This window comes from Pimephales promelas, chromosome 8, assembly GCF_988280905.1.
Source record: "Pimephales promelas chromosome 8, fPimPro1.hap1.1, whole genome shotgun sequence".
Lineage (NCBI taxonomy): Eukaryota > Metazoa > Chordata > Actinopteri > Cypriniformes > Leuciscidae > Pimephales > Pimephales promelas.
The window spans coordinates 34,510,085-34,526,198 of record NC_142776.1 but is presented as its reverse complement, the minus strand read 5'-3'; the positions used below and the strand labels follow the sequence as shown (position 1 = coordinate 34,526,198).

Sequence of the window (16,114 nt, the reverse complement as noted above, 5' to 3'; positions counted from 1 at the left end):
TCAATTAATACACTCTAAAAAATGCTGGGTTGTTTTAACCCAATTTTGGGTCAAATATGGACAAACCCGGAATGTTGGGTTAAAAAATGTAATGTAAAAATTTAACCCAACGGCTGGGTTAGTCCATATTTGACCCAAAGTTGGGTTAAAACAACCCAGCATTTTTTAGAGTGTAGGATCATTTAATTCAATTTGAGGCTTAACACTTTTTTTGAGAGTACAATGTGTTTCAGTGTCCACTTGAGCATAAACAGAAACAATATAGGCCTAGACTTTTTTGAAAAACTGAAAAAAAAACGCTTGCTTATCAACGGGAGTAAAGTTTCAATAGTGTCTGCTGAGTTTTGATTAGTTTAGAGGAGCATATTAAAATATTTGAAAGAGAAATATAGATTCATTTGGGTCTCTGGGAATCCCAGCTGAACACCAAGCTCAGCACGAGATATTAAAAATGTATTTCAGTCACACTTTCTTATTTCTTTCTCTTTCTAAGGTCACACCCTGAACTTTCTGTTTTCTAATCCTCAATCCACATCTCACTGACTCACTGCTCAGCTTCTCTCCACATGCTGTTACCTGGCCTGGTGCTTTGGCCACTCTTCAGAAGGGCGAGGGCGTGTCAGTCAACACGGTTGCTCGATAATCTTTATCCACTCACCGGCCCGTCATCCGTACCCATTCCAGCCCTGCTCAGAGCGAGAAACAGGGGCAGACTGCAGTGTGTCTGGGGGGAAGATTTAATGTGCTCTCCTCCCGATTTCATTACTTGTCCAGACCAACATCATCTCTCTTGACCTTGAACTTTGCCGTTTCCACCGCTGACACCCCCACAATCCTGTGCGCATCGAGCTCATCTTTAAATGACCTGATTCACTGGTTTATGACACACTCACACTCAGTAATCATCTGAAACACACTCTAGTCATCTTCCCATCAGCTCAATTTAGCCTTCACTGGCTGATGTGTCATATAGCTTATTGACATGGGTTCTCCATAATTTGACATTGTACATGTTTCTTGACCTGTGTGATGGGACTCTTTCTGGGTCAGCATAGCCTTGGTAGGTTCAGTAAGACTATAATGGGACATAACCGCTGGATTGAATATGAAAAAAAAAAAAAGTTTTACAAGCTTAATGGTAGTCCGGGCATGTGCTTGGTAAGATCGTTTACCATCGAATGCCATTGTTGGTTTATCAACAGGAGCCATTGAGTGTTCATCTACTGCCATCTTGTGGTCGGTTTGAAATCATGCACCACATTTTTATACAATGTTGTTATAGGGATAGTTCCCTATAACAACATTACTTACTCGCTACAATTTGTTCCAAACTTATGAGTTTCTTTCTTCTGCTGAACACAAAATTTTAAAGATTGGTAACCAGACAGTGATGATATAGCCGTTGACTAGGAAGAAAAATACCATGGAAGTCAATGGCCACCAACTATCTTACACAAATGATTTGTTGAGCAGCTGGATTAAATTGCAATGAAGGAATATGAAAATCAGGATCTGCGGTCTATCATGCAGGAAAACCAACAAACTCGGCACACTGCACATTTGTTGTTTATTTTTAATCTTTGTTAATTGCATATTTTTATATTACTGTCCATTCCATATTTATACATTTATTTATGTCGACTGTATGGTTTATCGACGTGTAGCACTCGTATGTTGCCTTCTTGCCAATAAAGTTCTTTCTGACTTTTGTAGTGAAAGTCTGGACATGTTGTTTGGACATTGGTAGCCCTTGGCAAATGCACATGATAAATAAATCTCTCAGACCAGTGAATAACATTGGGTTGAAGTAGGATTGTTTTAAAGTCCCCGTGAACCGGAAGTTGCAAACGACTTTTCTCCAGTGTTGTGACGTATTTCGGAGAGAAACGGAATACTAAATGAGGCAAAATAGTGGGCGTGGCTTTTTTTCTAACTAGCACCTGATTGGATCTAGAACGCAAGTTTACACACGCTGTCAATCAATGCTCGCTCGGCGCTCGCAAACACACAGCAGCTGTCAGTTGGAGGGGTGTGGTTATGGATGTTAAGGAGACGCCCAAACCGTAAAGCCTACGTCATCGGGCAAGGTCCTCCAATGCAGAGGGGAGGGGCATTTTCAAACTTTGATTAAAGATTACGAAGCCAAAAATTTTTTTTGTGTGGATTGACTTGCATGTATGAATTGTTCACCACAAAACGATCAATTTAGGCAAACAAAGTAAGTATGGTCAATTTTGATTTCATAGGGACTTTAATCTATTTATTCTGTGTTAAATGAGTGCGCAAAAGCTATAATGGAAATCTGAAAATTTCACTCCAGGGAAAAGTTGTAACTTTGATCCAAGGCCATTTAACAAACTTTAATAAATTCCATTAGAGGTCCGTCCTACTAACGAAGCTTGCATTTTCTCCCTTATGAATCTGATCTTTAAGCAGGAAGGTGGTGGTGAACTACGTTTCCCAGAGTGCATCGCGCTGACAGGTTCTTCCTCGCAACAAAAATGGCGGCTCCTTTAACATTCCTGCTAATAGTGGCTGTGACAATAAGAGCCGTTTTATTCCGATCCAGTTTGGCAGAAATAATTTCAGAAAGGGTCGAGGTGGTGTCGCCATTGAATGCGTGGAAACGAGGTTTGTTCGTGTATATTTCTGTATGGGGAGGCTGTATTACTGGTGATTTGTTCTTGCATGGCAGACTCATTGCTGAGCTGTCAAAAAAAACATGCTTTGATTTGAAGATTTTGACTGCACATCACGTCTCCATGCTGTATTTCTAAGTTAATAGTTATATTAATAACGTCATTGTTTACTGTATTATCTTATCTCAAATGTTCAGGATCAATGGCATATTCAATTTTGGACTCCACAGCTTGTTGTGGCACCCACCTTAATATCTATTTACACTTGCAGAATGTTTTGTATTGCATTGATTGTTTTTTGTGACCATCATCAATGTTATATATAAACAGTGAAAAATATTGATTAATTGGTGTTCATATTGAAGTGATGAGATTTTTGATCTTACATCTGAAAATAGTATTTTTTCTCTTCCCTGCATGTGATTTATTGACTTATTATAATAATAAAAAACATAAGTTAACAATTGTACATTTTAATCGAAATATAATCTAATTGTTTTATTTATTTAATCAAAAGTACGATTATTAAAAAAAAATTAAATAAGGTGTATAAATATTCTACTTATTATAATACATACTGTTCTTTTAAACTGTATGTATAATAATTATACAAGCATTTTTGTGTAAAATAGTATTAGATATTAGGTATTAGATATTATTAGGACAGTGCTGTTGTTATAAAATATATTTTTAAGGGTCATTCAATGGTCTTCAAATTCTTTGTTTTAGTTGTTAATGCATAATATGAATGATTTGTGGATTAAACAGTTGTGGAGGGTCTTGCCTTGTTGGATCTTGGGGTCTCGCCTTACTCAGGAGATGTGTTTCATGAAGTAAGTTCTATTTGAATTACACATCAGTATCTATGTGTTTGATCTATTTTCTTAAAACTTTCAATTCTATTGTCAGATGTCAGCTTTTTTTGTTATTATATCTTCCAGACACCCCTTATCATATACCTCTTTCATTTTGTGGTCGACTATGCAGAGCTTGTTTTTATGGTAAGTACCTTATTTTTGTTGTTTGTCTTTTCTTTTTTCTTACATCATTGGACCGTGCAAAAAAAAATCAATTGGTAGCAACAATCCCAAATGTGATTTACCATGCAATCTTTAGTGCAATTTTCAAGCTGTTTGTAAATTTCAAACAAAAAGGGGTTTGGAGTAAAAATATGTCATAAGATACAGAATGTGTGTTTGAACGATAGAACTTCTGTGTTTGTGTTTTTGTACACATGTAAACTTACTCGAATAACATTATGTCACCAGATAGCAGATGGAATCACAGCAGTGGCTCTTTATCTCTCAATCCAGACTTATAACAAGAATGTGGTAAGTTATAGCTTGAAATTTGTGTTTAGTTGTTATTATTACGTTTTTGTATTTTTGGATAGATTAAAATATCTTTCATCTTGGTGTATTTTACAGTTTAGAAAACAGAAATATGCCTTGGAATCGGACCGGTATCCCGCCGACTGTTTGGAGCTCCTCCAATCTCCTAAGGAGATGTTCTACATCCCTCTCAAAGTTGCCATGTTGTAAGTTAAATCGTGACTATGTTATCACCTTTTTCATTTAAAATAAAGCAACAATATGTTTTCAGCCAGAAAACGAAGGCATGCATTTTCATTTAACTAATTGTCTTCCAGTTATCTGTTGAACCCCTTCACCATCCTGTCTTGTGTGGCAAAGTCGACTTGTGGGCTGAACAATGCCATTATTGCGCTCTTCATTCTCTGTACATTAAAAGGTGAGTGTTTCCTTAATGCACTTCTTCAAATCTAAACTTCCAGAGAATTGTAACTGTGTTTTTGACATTGCGTCTTGATATCATAGAGCCACTTAGCCACTATACAAGCATTGTGTGCATGTTGTGTGTACACTATTGTTCAAAAGTCAGGGATCAGTAAGATTTTTGGGAATTGCGCTCGCACGCTAAACCTCTTTAGCAAATCTGGGCCTTTATAATGACAAAACAAAAGAATTCAATTTGAAAAACATGCTCTTCTTTTAAAATTTATATTCATCAAGAAACCTGAAACAACTGTTTTCAACATTAATTAGAAGAAATGTTTCTTGAGCAGCAAATCAGCATATTATTATGATTTCTGAAGTATTGATGCTGCAAATTCAGCTTTGCCAACAGAGTAAGAATAGTTCCCAATATTACTGTTTTTATTGTATTTTTAATCAAATAAATCCATCCTGGATGTGCATAAGAGATTTCGATTTAAAACATCTTAGCCGTCCCAGATATTTAATAGGTAGTGGGCAATATGCAAATATGCAAAGAAGTGGTAATGGTTATGACGCATTCTGGAATGACAGAGATGACATTTCAGTGTTTCCTCTAGGATTTTTCCAAGCTGTGGGGGCAGGCCCATTTCTGTGGGGGCAGGGGGGGGGGGCTGATATTTTCACTTAGGCCACGCCCCCTTGTCTCTATTATAATCGATCATGCGCATCCCGTGTGCAGAATGATGCACTTGAAGCAACACCAAGTCACAGCACGCAACGCTTCACATTGAAAAGAACATAGCGAAGGGATTAGATCTATAATATGCTTAGTAGGGCTGGACGATTTGGGGAAAATGTCATATTGCCATTACTGAGGTCAATATTGCAATTGTGATATGCTATTCCGATATAATAAAATGCTTTCATGAGTCCAACTTGCTTGGTTCTAAAGTAAAATGCACACACAGATTAGTGATCATTCTGTGTATTAATGTTTATTTCTCAACTCAAACTAAAAACAACAACTAAATGATTGATAACACCTATAATGATCAATAAACCAACCAAACCATCATTACAGTGAAAGCTATCAACTTTTTTAAAAAAATTATTAGGCTAAAAAATTTTTTTAACAACTTTTAAATTAAGTGAACTTCAAACAATCCCCACATAAACCCATAATAAAAACCATATTTACCTGTGCCCTTCCTGTCTTAACAGGTAGGATACATAAATTGAATAAAGTTATCAAACAGTCTGCGCTGCATGAATTATAAATTATATATATAGAATAATCCTTATTAAAGCTACAAAAGTTCTTTAGTCAAGATCAGTGAGTAATTTTCTAATTTCCCTTTATTCTTTTAACTTGACTGACAGAACGCTTTATTCGCTGCTGGCGCTTTAAGAGAACCCGTTGCCGAGACGCGGATCTCACATGCGCCTCATAGCACAACTCTTTTCGTCCATAAGACTTTTCTTACGTTATGAAGATACTCGACAAAACGACATTTTGGCATACTTGTGTGTGCTATTGTTCGTTCAAGCTCGAAAGAGAACTGTATTCTGGCACGCGCGCGCATTATGGCGCGCGTCTTTCTGCGAGTCTCATTTAGGGCATTCACAGGCAGCTTTTCACTTCTTGTCGTGCAAAATGCGAAAAGGCATTTGCACGAATAAGAGCGGGATCGTGTAACACTAGTCAAAGGATGACAAAAATGAAGAGATGCTGCGTTAATAGCCCTAATTTGTTTATTTCATATAAAATCGCGGCATTTTGCGTTATATAGCCTAATTGCATAGGTTTGAGATCGCTATTACGATTGCGATTTGATTAATCGTGCAGCACTAATGCTTAGTGTATTCTATATGCAACAGTTTTTTGAGCCTTTTCTTTTAACAGTTTTAAATTTCAGTGCGCATGAAGAACAATAGCACTCTCTCGACTCATGCTGTAATCTCACATACACCCGGGAGAAGGGAATGTGAAAGGGCAATAAACTCCACTCCAGCAAGATAAAGTCATTTTATGAAAACCATCTACTTTATGCTTTATCTACAAATAAAGTATAATATGGGAATATTGACCTTGAAGAGAGTGTCGTCGTGTCGCAAACGAACGCGACGAGCTGTGTGAATTCTGAATGAAGAATGACTGAGGCGAGATGACTTTCCGTTAACTTTAACTTAGCGACTAAAATTACACATTATACAATGACTTTAGAAGTCTTGGAATATAGGGTGAAAACTTGATTGTGCTTTACAAAGTTTTTTATGCCTTTAGTGGGGCTTAACAAAATAACATAATATTATGCAGAATATCGGACGTCACTGAGAAGCTGCAACCGTGGCGGGAGGATTTTAAGTGTGGCGGCCCGCCACGGGAGAATGAATGTAGAGGAAACACTGCATTTAGCTTGTGTAATTATTAAAGGGATACTCCACTTTTTTGGAAATAGGCTCATTTTACCACTCCCCCAGAGTTAAACAGTTGAGTTTTACCATTTTCTAATGTGTTCAGCCGATTTTTTGATATTTAGAAGAATATCAGTAACCAGACAGTTTCTGGTCTCATTGACTTCCATAGTAGAGACCAGAAACTGTCTGGTTACTGATATTCATCTAAATATCAGAAAATCGGCTGAATGGATTTGAAAATGGTAAAACCCAACTGTTTAACTCTGGGGGAGTGGTAAAATGAGCCTATTTCCAAAAAAAAAGTGGAGTATCCCTTTAAGAAATGGACAGCAGATTATAAGTAACTGCTATTTAGAGCATGGCATTATGTCTATAGATGTACAGGTTTACTGTGTATGGTGTTGTTGTCTTTATTTTTGTAGGTAGTGCCTTGTTGAGCGGGATAATGTTGGCCTTGGCCACATATCAATCCATCTATCCTCTGACCCTGTTTGCTCCTGCACTACTGTTCCTCCTGCAGGTGAGAATTAGAATTCAGACGAGTGCAGAGACCATTTACATGTGCACCTATAATGCGATTTCCAATAATCAGAGTAAGGCCCCATGAAATCAAAATTGAAGTTATCTGTTATCTATAAGCTAGTGTGCTCCAAAACAATAACCAAATCGGATATAGAAGATATATGCATTGTTTTTGACCATCAATATACAGTACTGAATGCCTTTTTTTACTGTTACGACATCATCCGTGTACGTCACAAGCACATGTGCACCTTGGTCTGAGTGGATATAGAAGCGTTTTTAAGTTTTTACATGCGTTTATTGCGATTACAAGCGGCATACGCCACACATTGTACTACGATTATGAGCTTAATTGCATCAATTTGATTGAAGTATTATGTTTACACAAGGTAAAGTTTAATTGTAATATTGTCAAAATCTTTTTTTATCACTGATGACCAAAATGAAACCTCTCTCTGTGTTGTCTCCCTTTCAGAGGTTGTATATCCCAGTGAACCTGAGGAGGAGTAGTTTCTGGTCCTTCACTCTTCAGTATGCGTTCATATATGTGGGCAGTCTGGTGGTGATCACTGGACTCTCCTTCTTTCTCCTGGGCTCCTGGGACTTCATCCCTTCTGTCTACGGATTCATGTCAGTCAGCAGTCGGTTATGTTTCATCAAATACTTCTTCAGATATCTACAGTATGCGTTTGTGTGTGTGTGTTTTCCACAGATTTTCTGTTCCAGACCTCACTCCAAACATAGGACTCTTCTGGTACTTCTTCGCAGAGATGTTTGAGCACTTTCGTCTCTTTTTCATCTGCGTCTTCCAGATCAATGTCTTTTTTTACACCATCCCGCTTTCCGTCAAACTCAAGTAGGTCCTGCATATGGCTGAACGTGAGCAATACATAAAGCAATGCAGTCCGCTTATGGGTAAAATGTATTCAAACAGGGAGCATCCAGTATTCCTCATCTTCATGCAGATTGCCATCATCTCCATCTTTAAGTCGTACCCCACCGTGGGAGATGTCGCCCTCTACATGGCATTTTTGCCAGCCTGGAGTCACCTCTACCGATGTGAGTCTCTTTTCATTTAAATATGTGAACAGGTTTGAAAAAAAAAAATGAAATTTGGCCATCTCAAAAGGCGTTGTCCTTTAAAGTCAATTACATCATAAACATAAACCATTTGACCCTTGGTATTGCTAGTCGGATTCATTCTAGAGAGCATTTCATTACAAAAATGTGATTATTATGAGTTATCAGTTAGTCTGGAAATATTTTGAAATATAATAGAAAACAGTTATTTTCGTAAGTTGTAATTATATTTCACACTATCATTGTTTTTACTGTATTTTGTTCAAAAAACAGAGTGAATTTTTTTTCAAGAAAAATATTCTGAGATAATTAACACGTTAATTCAGAACAACAGAGCAAAAGCTTTTTTTTCCATGAAAAAGTCTTGTAATTCTGAGATTATTAACTCACTAATCCAGAAAAATCAGAGTAGATTTTTTGCAAAACGCTTTCGTAAAAACTAGACTTTATTTAATGTAATTTCTTTTTTGTGGGTTTTTCTCTGTGAATTAATAAAATGTGGAGTCTACATTTTATTTAATACTGTGTCATATATTTAGCACTTTCACATTTTCTGCAACGATTTTGTAGATTATTTTGAATTTGAATTGAAAAATTTCTTTAATGTTCTAAAAGGGGGTTTTCACAGTGATGCAAAGAGCATTTCAGTGAACAGTCTTCAACTAACCATGTTTTTTTTTTTAATGTGAAGAATATTTAAAAATTCTACAGAGCGTTTTTCATCTAGAAAGAATCGTTTGTGTAATGGAAAGGTTACATGGATGTTAGAATTTCCTCATAAAACCGCCGATGCCAATAAATAAACTTTATTTTTAAGAGTGCATGACTTGTATTGGCAGAAAAACTTTGTGAATGACAACTTTGTGAGTTCTGCTGAGCTTCACCGTTTCCACGCGAGCCTGCACTCTATTTGTTTTTATGCAAGTGGAGTGAGCTTTTTAATGAAATCAGATGCATGTGTTGAATTGTAGAAATGAATGTTTTTAATTTTTTTTATTTCTCTGTCGCAGTTTTGAGAAACATCTTTCTGGTGTCATGTGTGCTGTTGGCGTGCTCAGCGCTCTTTCCTGTACTCTGGCACCTGTGGATATACGCTGGCAGTGCCAACTCTAATTTCTACTACGCCATCACGTTGCTCTTCAACTTTGGACAGGTAAAGCGTCCCATCTTGACAAGCCACATCACCTAAAAACAATATTGACATGTTAATCAATAACTCTTTCAAGTCCAGTACACATTGTACAATTTTGGGATGTCCCAGACAAAAGATAGGATTGCCAAAAAATAAGAGTCTGTAGTAGGCATAAATCAGGGGGGACCAATCCCGTTCCTGGAAATCTTCCTACCTGAAGAGTTCAGGGGTCTCATTTATAAAACTGTGCGTAGGATCCTTACTAAAAGTGTACATGCGCCCGAAAGCCAAAAATGGCTTACCCCAAAAAATATTCAGATTTATAAAACCGTTCGTACACCAGAACCTGCGCAGTATTCACTTTAGAAATCCCAGTCAGCCGAAGATTGTGCGCACATGCGTCTCCTCCCCGAAATAACCATATAATTACAACGCCTAGTTTAAATATGCATATCTGCAAATCATTTGCATCTGATTATTCATCCACGTGATACCATGTAAAGGTACAAGACATTCAGAAAATATGAAATACAGATGTGCCGTGTCACAATTGGGGGTCGACCGATTATCGGCCTGGCCGATTATCGGTGCCGATATTAAGCATTTTTATGGTTATCGTATCGGCCATTTTCAAAACCGATTTGCCGATAAAATAATTTTCATATCATAGACACATGGAAACTCAAAGATCTTAAAGATCAAAGACATCTTTGGCTTGCTTAGTTTGGGATAGGGGTCGACCGATATGTGATGCAGGGCCGATGCAAATACTGATTATTCCAGATCATATAGACCGATAACCAATATTTTGAACCGATATATATATATATATATATATATATATATTTATTTATATATACTGTATATATATATATATATATAATATATATAAAATTTATATATATATATATCGGTTCAAAATATATCGATTTATATATAATATATATAAAATGTATATTATATATATATATATCGGTTCAAAATATCGGTTATCCGTCTATTTGATCTGGAATAATCGGCATCGGCCTTGAAAATCACATATCGGTCGACCCCTAAGATTACAAAAAAAAAAAAAAAAAAAACATTTTTGTGGTCTATATCCTTGCCTTGTTTTTGAATGAATAAATCAAATAGTGTAAAATACATTTCAGAGTAAGATTTTCTCAATCTTTTCCACTGGCCAAATAGTATTTTTAATTAATTTATATTTTTCATGGAAACAGATAGACATGGTTGTGCATTATTTGCATGGAATTATTTTCTCAGACAATCTGCTATTATCATGACTTGCAATTATCTCTAGATAAAACATTAAAACACAGCATGCCAGAGGGAAAGTGTTCAAAAGCATTGCATCCACAACAAATATATATTTCTATTTATTAAATATAGTTTTTTTTTTACTTCTCAGTAATGATTTCATGTAGTTTAAGTGTTTAACTCCATTAATGAGAATTGCATATTTAATCTAAATGTTTATATTAGAAGTAAAACATAGTTTAAACCATTCTTTCATTTATTTAAACACTTATTGAGAACATGCACTGTATTTGTTAGGTTTCATGAAGATTAACGGTTTTACTTAATCTGCCGTTAGATTATATAGGCTATATGTGCGTCAGTTTCACTAAACGGCCCAATGCGCTTGCTGGCGCGGACTTTTAAGAAGGGATGGATATTGGCTTCAAGTGATAGGCTTGGTGAGTGAAATTATATTTGTAGGCTATTATCTTCCTGTAGCCTATAGGCTATAATTTCCTTTTTGATTTTCAGTCTAAAAGAGACCAAAAAGACATTTAACTCCAGCTCACCATCGGTGTCGCCAATTCCCTTTGTCTCCAGAATGTTCATACGCATGGCTCAAAGTTTGCTCAAAGGTGCGCACATTCTCCCGTCAAGTTTGTTTTTTATAGATCACAACCTTTGCGTGGAAACTGGCGTACATACATTTCCAGCCTCGTTTTCTGCGTACGCGCGCTTTATAAATAAAATGAGACCCCAGATCTGACACTGATCAAACACACACGTCTGTAATTATCGAGAGCTCGTGAAGATCTTAATGAGCTGCTTCAGTTGTGTTTGGTCATGTTTGGAGCTGAGCTTTGCAGGAATGTAGATCTCCAGGAAGGTAACAATAAAAGAAGTTTTCTTCTAGTTCTCAGCCTCCAGATAGAGTGAGTGAGTTTGTATGCAAATTAGACCATACAGAAGCCTGTCATACCAGAAATACACAACTCATGGCAGACCTACACAAAACCTGGTGTCAGGTTGCCAGAAAGAAGGGCCTATTGAAAGGCATAACAAAAAAAAAACCGAGTAAAATAAAGGTAAACCACAAATATAGCAATCCACTCGAGGATTGAAAACTCTGGACACGATAGTGTTTACAGCTACTTAAATAACAAATTGTGAGTGGAAAAATCGCTGTAGCAACAAGGTTTCATAATTCATTAACTCGTGTTAGTTTCAGCTGAGCAGTCCCGTATTAGGTTAACCAGGACTGCTGGCCTTACACACGATTAACGTGCACCTCACGTCTGCTTCATACTGTAGTGTGACAACAATTCAACCTAACCTCTGGGAATTTAAAGCTTGTGGTTTCCTCTATAAATGACCTTTTCAGCACGTATTTGTCACGGAAAGTGAAAGTTCATTTAGTGAGTGCTGTGAAAATTGACTACATGAACCAATGTCAGGTGTTTTTATGCCACCACAGATCCTCCTGGTGTCAGATTATTTCTATGCCTACCTGCGTCGAGAACATCACCTGACGCACGGCCTCTACCTGAAGAAGGAAGATGGCACTGAAGCCACTCTTGTGTTAAAGTGACCTTTTTTCACCGTCTGCCTCACACTCCCATATCTTTACTTGTTTTTTTTAACTTTCCATTCACACTACTGTTTTACTTTCACCTTAATTTCCCTCTCCTTTCTTTCTTTTCTTTTTTTTTTTTTTTTTTTTAAAAAAAACCTGTTCCTTTCTTTTGCACATTTGAGAGTTTTACCTTACGTTTGGATGTTGATACCCCCTCTTGGACCAAAGCTGTTTTGTGAGAGACTTTTTTGACAATGGGACTGACTGAAGGTATGTGAATGATACTGGAACCTTTACTTTATGCGGTTCCCTTGAATGATGCAGTGAAAAAGAGGTGGGTGGACTGGTTATTTTCATTTTTGTTTTGCTTGTTGTCTGTCTTTGTGATTCAACTCCATTCAAACAGTGATGGTACAAACTTTGACTGCAGAGAGAGCTCACGTTTTAGCAGAACATGAAGTAGTAATGTTCAAATGTTCTTTGAATGCTTTTCTTTGGTTTGGTGCTTTTTTTGTATGACAGTTTTGTTTGTTTTACAATATTACAGAATGAGGGATTAAACTGCACTGCAATTTTATTTATTTATTTTTAATTGGTGATGGTTTGAATTGTGTTCATTGATCTGAGTAATGATTTCCTTGGGATTAGGAAGTAACCGTCTGGATTTTCTTAAATCTGTGCTTTTCATCTTACTCCAGGGCACGTGAATCGATCGATTGCACTCGATTGTGGTTAGACCTTCCTTGTAGTCCTTAAAGGGATACTCCTCCATTTTTTTCATATTAAACTATGTTATTCCCTTAACTAAGACGAGTTGATACATACCTCTCTCGTCTCGAGACACTTTGATCGCACTTAACTAGCCCAGTTTATTTAATATGTGCCAAGCAGAGAAGCGAGCACACACCTTCACGTTTGTATGTATCAACATACAAGGTATGTTTCAACTCGTCTTAGTTAAGGGAATAAAATCGTTTAATATGAGAAAACAGTGGAGTATCCCTTTAAATGATCAAATTTTCCATTACCTGTATTGTTTCCAGACTTCTCTAATAATCCGCCCTTTGGCCAGGTAGGAGGGTGTAGACATCCGGGTGGCTTTCATTATGAGGTCACATGATCCAAAGTCATCTCTAATGTCATAAAGATATAGATACTAATGGTTTACAAACATATGCTTACCATTTTATTTCCACATGCAAAGATCGTACCTTATTGACCTCATATGACATGATCACTGTATAACGCAAACGTATTTTCCTTTAACCACTAAATTGTCATCAGTATTTTATATCATACTGTATATTAAACTGTTACTAACAGGAAAATCATTTAATAACTTGTAATCATTTTTGTCTTGATTTTGAGTAAAAATAAGCTTAATTTTTCAATTATGTTTACCTTTCTTAGCATATTGGCAAATACTTTTTTTCAATTTTGAGCTTCACTTTTTGGTTAACCTAAGAACTTTTTGTTAACTTAACTTTGTGTTATATATATTTTATATCTTGTAATATATAGTGTTACTCGAAATCAAGACAGAAACACTGATTACGGTTTTTGTTTTGTATAATACAGCATTTCGACTGAAGCTTCTGACCTTAACCGATCAGTTTGAGCAGAGATAGTAACCTTACTTTTAAGCTGTTGTGGGGGTTATTTGTGTTCTTCTGGATGATTTTCCTTCCCTGTTTTACCTCGGATGAAAAAAGTTACGCATAAATATGCTATTGGTACCAAACTAGAAACAATTGAATGGACTGGGAACTGTGAAAATGTTGGCACGATTAAGGGCTTTTCTCCTGTTTGCGTCAGAAGTGGAACTGCAGGGAATCTTTTAAGTTGTAAATGAAACTTTAAATTCTACTTTTTTCAGGATTCTCGTTTTGAATGCCTACCAGCGGTTCATAAATGTACACACTGAAGTATTACCCATTACATAACCTCCATTTCACATTACCTTGGTTCCCCATTCGGTCTGAAAGGAGTTTGGGCCGTTTAGGATGTCAAGACACTGATTTTAAATGCTTTGTAAATTATGTTGTGATTAAAATGCCAATAAAGATTATTTCTCAGTTGTGTTGTTTTGATAAAGTACGTGTTGATTCTTTATTTTAAGAGATTTTGTAATCTTTTCGTTAAGGTAAAAGTGCAATTTTGTCATGGGTTTTCATGAGAAACCAGAAGTGTAATCTGTCATGTCAGCTGGTATTGTTTGTCACAGTTCAAGCTCATTGCTGATATCATGAATTGAATGAATGAATGAATAGATTTCTCAATAATGTTAGAAGTTTTCTTCAAATTCTAGATGCAGGTCTTGTACAGACCTGTTTGTATGCATTTGCAATACATTACAATCAGTTTTACGTTCATTACTTTGTCAATCATTCCAACTGAGTCAGAATGACTCTGCATAATAACTTTTGTTCTCCCTTGTTTTGATGTCCTTTGACCTACCAATGGATTTAATTATTACTTAACAACCAGTTGTCATCATTTATCTTGAGATGTTTAGATCATTTAATTAAAATATATTAAATATCGTCAGCTATAAAAGTGTCAAAATAAGTTGATATTTAAATTATAGTGTTTTTGAGATTCTAATTATTGTCATTCCCTGTCAATGGAATCAAAGTTTAGTACAACTTTACAATAAAGTTGCAGCTAACACATTAGTTAAAGAGTTCACTTTAAAAAAAAAAAAAAAAAACTATTGCTGATAATTTACTCACCCCCATGTCATCCACGATATCCATGTCATTCTTTCTTCAGTCGAAAAGAAATGAAGGTTTTTGATGAAAACATTCCAGGATTTTTCTCCATATAATGGACTTCAATGGGAACCAAACAGTTCAAGGTCCAAAAGACAGTTTCAGTGCAAACTGCAAAGTGTTCATATAGGGCTTTAAATGATTTCATATGATGAATAAGGGTCTTATAATAAGGCTCATGTTAAAGGAGTGGACTACTCCTTTAACATGAGCTATTACCAAGCGAAACTTTTACAGCATTTATTAATCTTGGTTAATGTTAATTTCTACAATCAAACATTTTTAACATTTGAAATTGAATAGTATGTTTAGAATTAACTAAGCTGTATTTTTAATTCAGCTTATGCTAACAAATGTTAACAATGTGTGCAATTTACAGTGCAAACCAAACAATTCCTTTCATTCTCATGTGGTCAGAATGACTGACTGCATAATGTTGCATAAGCATTTACATAATGTGAGCTACCATGACAACAGGACCTGTTGAATCAGATTTTCATGTCACCATTATTTCGCTCTTGAGCTGATGAAGCGATGTATTGTGATAACAGACTTGGTTCTCTTTGTGAGTGCCGTTGACTCTTGGATAGACTAAAGAGAAATGCTTTGGTGAGCCTTTTGAAAAGGGCCCCTCGTCCTGTCCAAGTGGAAACTTGTTGAGTCATGTGCTGATAGACATAATTTAAGAAAATGGGTACAGCATGAGAGGTATTAATGAAGGGCAGTCTATTCTTGCCATATTCATTCAGTAAATTGTTTGGTAGATATCCAAGAACAGAACGTTTTCTCAAACCTCAAAGCAAGCTTCAATCAATGTTGTAATGATGTTTTTTTTTTGTTTTTTTTTTGCCATTACATTGCACAAACAGTATGTTCCATATTGACAATTTTTGGTTTTATTTTTATTATTGAGTAATTCTATAGTATTCCTTTAAATAGGCCCTACCATGAGTATGTGAATGCATATGATTTTGATCCAAAATATATATATATATACCACA

General features: G+C 36.0%; 1 protein-coding gene across 1 annotated transcript; it reads left to right on the top strand.

Moving 5' to 3' along the window:
• The first annotated feature begins 2,472 nt into the window (after positions 1-2,472).
• pigu (phosphatidylinositol glycan anchor biosynthesis, class U) lies at positions 2,473-12,475 on the top strand. The gene is made up of 12 exons (XM_039693187.2): positions 2,473-2,631; positions 3,408-3,472; positions 3,581-3,640; positions 3,908-3,970; positions 4,067-4,176; positions 4,288-4,388; positions 7,216-7,313; positions 7,791-7,945; positions 8,028-8,171; positions 8,250-8,374; positions 9,406-9,548; positions 12,244-12,475. Exons 1-12 carry the CDS (start codon positions 2,502-2,504, stop codon positions 12,355-12,357), a joined length of 1,308 nt encoding a protein of 435 aa, XP_039549121.1. The 5' UTR covers positions 2,473-2,501; the 3' UTR covers positions 12,358-12,475.
• Positions 12,476-16,114: the final 3,639 nt, after the last annotated feature.